Source organism: Solanum dulcamara, chromosome 7 (genome assembly GCF_947179165.1).
Source record: "Solanum dulcamara chromosome 7, daSolDulc1.2, whole genome shotgun sequence".
Taxonomy (NCBI): Eukaryota; Viridiplantae; Streptophyta; class Magnoliopsida; order Solanales; family Solanaceae; genus Solanum; species Solanum dulcamara.
This window is the reverse complement of record NC_077243.1, coordinates 5,764,002-5,768,057: the sequence shown is the minus strand read 5'-3', so window position 1 is coordinate 5,768,057 and position 4,056 is coordinate 5,764,002. Positions and strand designations below refer to the sequence as shown.

At 34.4% G+C, this 4,056-nt stretch overlaps 1 protein-coding gene across 1 annotated transcript; it reads right to left on the bottom strand.

Annotated features, from left to right (window-relative positions):
• Window positions 1-534: 534 nt before the first annotated feature.
• LOC129896469 (cinnamoyl-CoA reductase 1) lies at window positions 535-3,543 on the bottom strand. The gene is made up of 5 exons (XM_055972383.1): window positions 3,321-3,543; window positions 3,077-3,231; window positions 2,089-2,274; window positions 1,615-1,967; window positions 535-947 (listed from the first exon to the last, which is right to left on the bottom strand). The coding sequence occupies exons 1-5, from the start codon at window positions 3,439-3,441 to the stop codon at window positions 764-766; spliced, it is 999 nt and encodes a 332-aa protein (XP_055828358.1). The 5' UTR covers window positions 3,442-3,543; the 3' UTR covers window positions 535-763.
• Window positions 3,544-4,056: the final 513 nt, after the last annotated feature.

Sequence of the window (4,056 nt, the reverse complement as noted above, 5' to 3'; positions counted from 1 at the left end):
AACTTATTTAAAACAACTTATAAACTGAAAACAATTTATAAATCAAAAAAAATAAGTTGGGCTACCCAACTTATTTATTTTTGGCTTATAAGCTGCTTTCAGTTTATAAGCTACTTTAAATAAGCTAAGCCAAACAAATTCAATTATTTTTTTGGACTTAATTTAAGCACAAAATAATTTTACGTTGACCAATCAAACACTCAAAAATCTGTTTTCAACAACTTATAAGCCAATCCAAATGGGCTCTAAGCCTAGAAGGATATCAATCAATCAACCAATAGATAGACTATACATAAGTGTCAAAATCAAATTTGTTGGGGTAGGTTATATAAATCCGTTTTGTCCAATATAAAAGTTGGTAACTGCATGCAGGTATGATACAATATTAATGCAACAATGCCAACTAACAATGCCAATTGAACATTAAATAATCTCAATTAGTTGGTACTGTATGCATAGGGAGAAGAAATATATATACCGCAATAAGTACCTAGGTAGACTTCAGAATAATATACGTTGACAACATAAACAAAATTAAACTCTAAAACGTAAGTTTACGTTGTTTAAGGAAATATATAGTGGGACAATTTTTATTTTTATTTTTTACTAAAGCAACATTTATTTTTCGAAAGACATTTCATTAGGGCATATAGTAAAACGGAGCAAAACAAGTAATTATGTAGCTCTTTTTTTTAGGACATAAAAAAAGGGAAAAGCAACGGTCAACTTTCAATATTGATAATCTCCCCTTAATACCAGTTAACTAAGAGTTAATTCGAATAGTTTCATCATTTTGAGTAGGAACTGGAAGGTGACCCTTCTCCTGCAGACTCTTCACTGTCTCATATAAGCACTGTTTCACCGGCGTGAACTCCAAACCTAAGTCCTTCATCTTTTGGTTCGTGAATTTGTACGGTTTTGTCCTTGGCCTCGTTTCATCCGAGCACCTGAACATATAATAATAATAATAATAATAATAATAATAATTATGATTATCTGTTCTACGTAAACGTTCTAGAAACTAGATTAATATCTAATCATTGTTAATAATGACATTATCTAATTCAGTTTAATAATCGTTAGGGATGATTATTTAAATTACTAAAAAAAAGATGTCCCCTCCCACTATTGTACGTTGACACTAAAGATGTCTCTAGATGATGATATCGGTTAAAGTGAAAGTAAGAAGTGGCTGGGGCCAGACAAGATTTTGATGTTTTGTACTTTGTAGGTTAGGCAAATTCAGGTCCAAAAATGTTGCTTGAAACCAAGTTGGATGTTTGTTAATGGGTAGTGGGTACTTTTGCTTTTATTTATAGCGTCAATACTTACTCAAATTCTTTCATAAAATATATATTATACGATTTTGTTTGTCGGGTACACCTCATCACTTCAAAGATAAGAAAGTTCACCTTTTTTAGGCACAAAGAATAGTATTAGATATGGAGCACATTATCATAGCGCATTATTATATTGGTACCAAAGTTTCAATTCTACTGTTTAGCAGTTATTTGTCACTATTACTCTTTCTTTTTGTAGCGTGTGAACTCTAGGTACTAAGGTTAGTTCAAATAATAGTTAAATTTTGCTGAAAGATTTGGCAAGTAAAATTACTTGGTGGGGATTGGGTACTCCGGGAAGAATTTAGCGAGAATTTCGACGACGTCGCCGCGATGAAGCACACTCTCAGCACAGATATAGCGGCCAGATGCAGAAGGAGTCTCGTAGAGAAGAATGTGGGCTAGTGCTACATCCTTAACATGAACATACGCCTGAATTGAATTGGCATATGTTTTAGCAGAGCCAGTTAGGTACTTTAATATGTGAAGAACACTGGCATTCACTGTTGGTTGGAGCAGTGGTCCAAGCACCAACACTGGATTGATCACTACCAAATCCACTCCTTTTTCCCTTGACTCATCCCACGCTGTTTTTTCCGCCACCGTCTTCCCGTAGCAGTACCAATTCTGCAAAGCCAAAACACGTCAAAACAAATTGAAATCGATTATATCATGAACTGTCACTATCAATTTCCAATTTGAAGTCTTCTATAGTTTGTCAAAATTACTATGTTTTTTTTTAGCGGACCTTAGTATTCTTGCAGAAGTCAAGATCACTCCAGCAAGTCTCGTCCACAACTTTATCAGGGGCCCGGTTGGGGTCCATGTATACAGTACCAATTGACGAAGTAAACACAACTCTTCGAACCTTGCCTTCTGCTGCGGCTGTAATCACATTCTTAGTCCCAATTACTGCTGGCTCCACCATTTGTTCCTACACCAATTATCAACCAAAAATAAGTATAAACGAACAAAAAAAAACAAAACAGTGTAAAAGGAACATATTTCAACTTGCATGCAGAGACGGAGCCAAGCTAGTGGAAGGGGAGTATCTGAATTAGTGGCGGAGTCAAGATTAAGGGGTTCAAACTATGAATAAGTAAATACACAAAAAAAGTTAAAAATGAATTTAATATCTATTCTTTAAATCTAAAAATTAATTTTAACCATATATAAATAATATAAATTTCCAAAAAAAATTCAATTTTTTTTAGAAAAATCTAACTCGACCGCTGATGCATGTATTAGTGTAACTAAAAGCTAAAACAACTTTGCTAGTGCATCTTCGACGTGTTAGCTAATTTCAATTATGGTAAGGCCCACAATTTACGTAAGTGATCCTTTTTAAAAAAAAAAATTATACTCTATATTTCAGTCTCTCCCGTCCCCTGTTTCTTCCCATATATCTCAACCAACCGCTATCAGAATATGAAAAGAGTATCCAGAACCACTAGAGCTGATTGGCTGTAAACAATCTAATGAAGCAATTCTAATGGCTTTAATTCTAACTACTATCTTTGCAAAATAATTGAAATATATTGTTATTTATTTTCTGGAATTTATAGAGAATCAACATGAATGGTTACTTTTAACAACAGCAACAGATCCGATCGGGTTTAAAAAAAATAAAGTATATGCAGATTTTAACTTTAATATTACTACGTCGGAGTTAAAGAGTGTTTCAGTCGGCTCAAAGGCTTACTTTTAAGAGAAAAAAACAAAACATGAATGCTTACTGGATCATCAGTGACAGGGGAGGCGGTGTGGAAAACTCCATCACAGCCATAAATTGCTTCTCTCAAACTCTGATAGTCCAGAAGATCGGCTCTCAACAGAATCAGTCTCTCCTTTGCACCTTCAAGTTCCTTCAAGTGACCATTTTTGGGATCATCTGAACACACGCACATTTTCAATTAAAAAAAATTGAATCAACTGGGAATGTATCATGAATTTTGTACAAAAATTGAATGTTAATATTACCAGGATTCCTAACGGTTCCTCTGACAGTGTAGCCTTTTTCTAGAAGGAGTTTAACGAGCCAAGAGGCAATGAAACCTCCGGCGCCGGTAACACAAACGACTTTGCCGGATTCTGATGGCATGCTTACTTTTATTGCCGGATAGAAGGAATTAAAAAGGGAAAATAAGAGGGGAATAAAAAAGGAGCTAGTGAGTTCAAGTTAATGGAAAGAGGGAAAGGGGAGAGTTTATATAGAGTTAGAAAAGCAAAAGCCAAATATTCACCAACTTATATTACCTACTACGGGACAGTAAATATTTCTTTTCTTGCACTAGAAAGTTACTTTCTTGTCTACACAGGTACAGAGGTAACTTCAAAAAACTAATTAATAAGAGGAGAATTGACTAAGTTCATGCTAGAAGACCACATATTCTTCTTTGTGGGACTCTTCAATAACGATAGATCCCATTTTACCAAATTTCCAAAGAATATGAGGCTTCCAAAGGCTTCTGTTAACAATCAGTCTCCTCCATGTATGAGAGTCACCATAAGTTTATTTTTCTTACAAAGGTTCCTACTAACAATCAGTCTCCACCTGCAGTGGTGGATCCAGGAATTACAAGCCAAGACGAAATATTAAATCCCATTGGCCATTGAGCTAGTCTTTTGGCTTATGCTCAAGAGGTTCAACGTTAAATATATACACATAAATTAAAAAATTTATCTTATATATACAGTGTAATTTTTTAACAAAGAA

Bases quoted from the DNA above. Each gene is read 5' to 3' on its own strand.
- LOC129896469 (XM_055972383.1), bottom strand. From the start codon at position 3,441: ATGCCATCAGAATCCGGCAAAGTCGTTTGTGTTACCGGCGCCGGAGGT. The intron at 3,232-3,320 runs GTAATATTAACA...GCGTGTGTTCAG, and splicing joins AGGAACCGTTAGGAATCCTG to ATGATCCCAAAAATGGTCAC. The intron at 948-1,614 runs GTAATTTTACTT...TTATATGTTCAG, and splicing joins GAGTACCCAATCCCCACCAA to GTGCTCGGATGAAACGAGGC.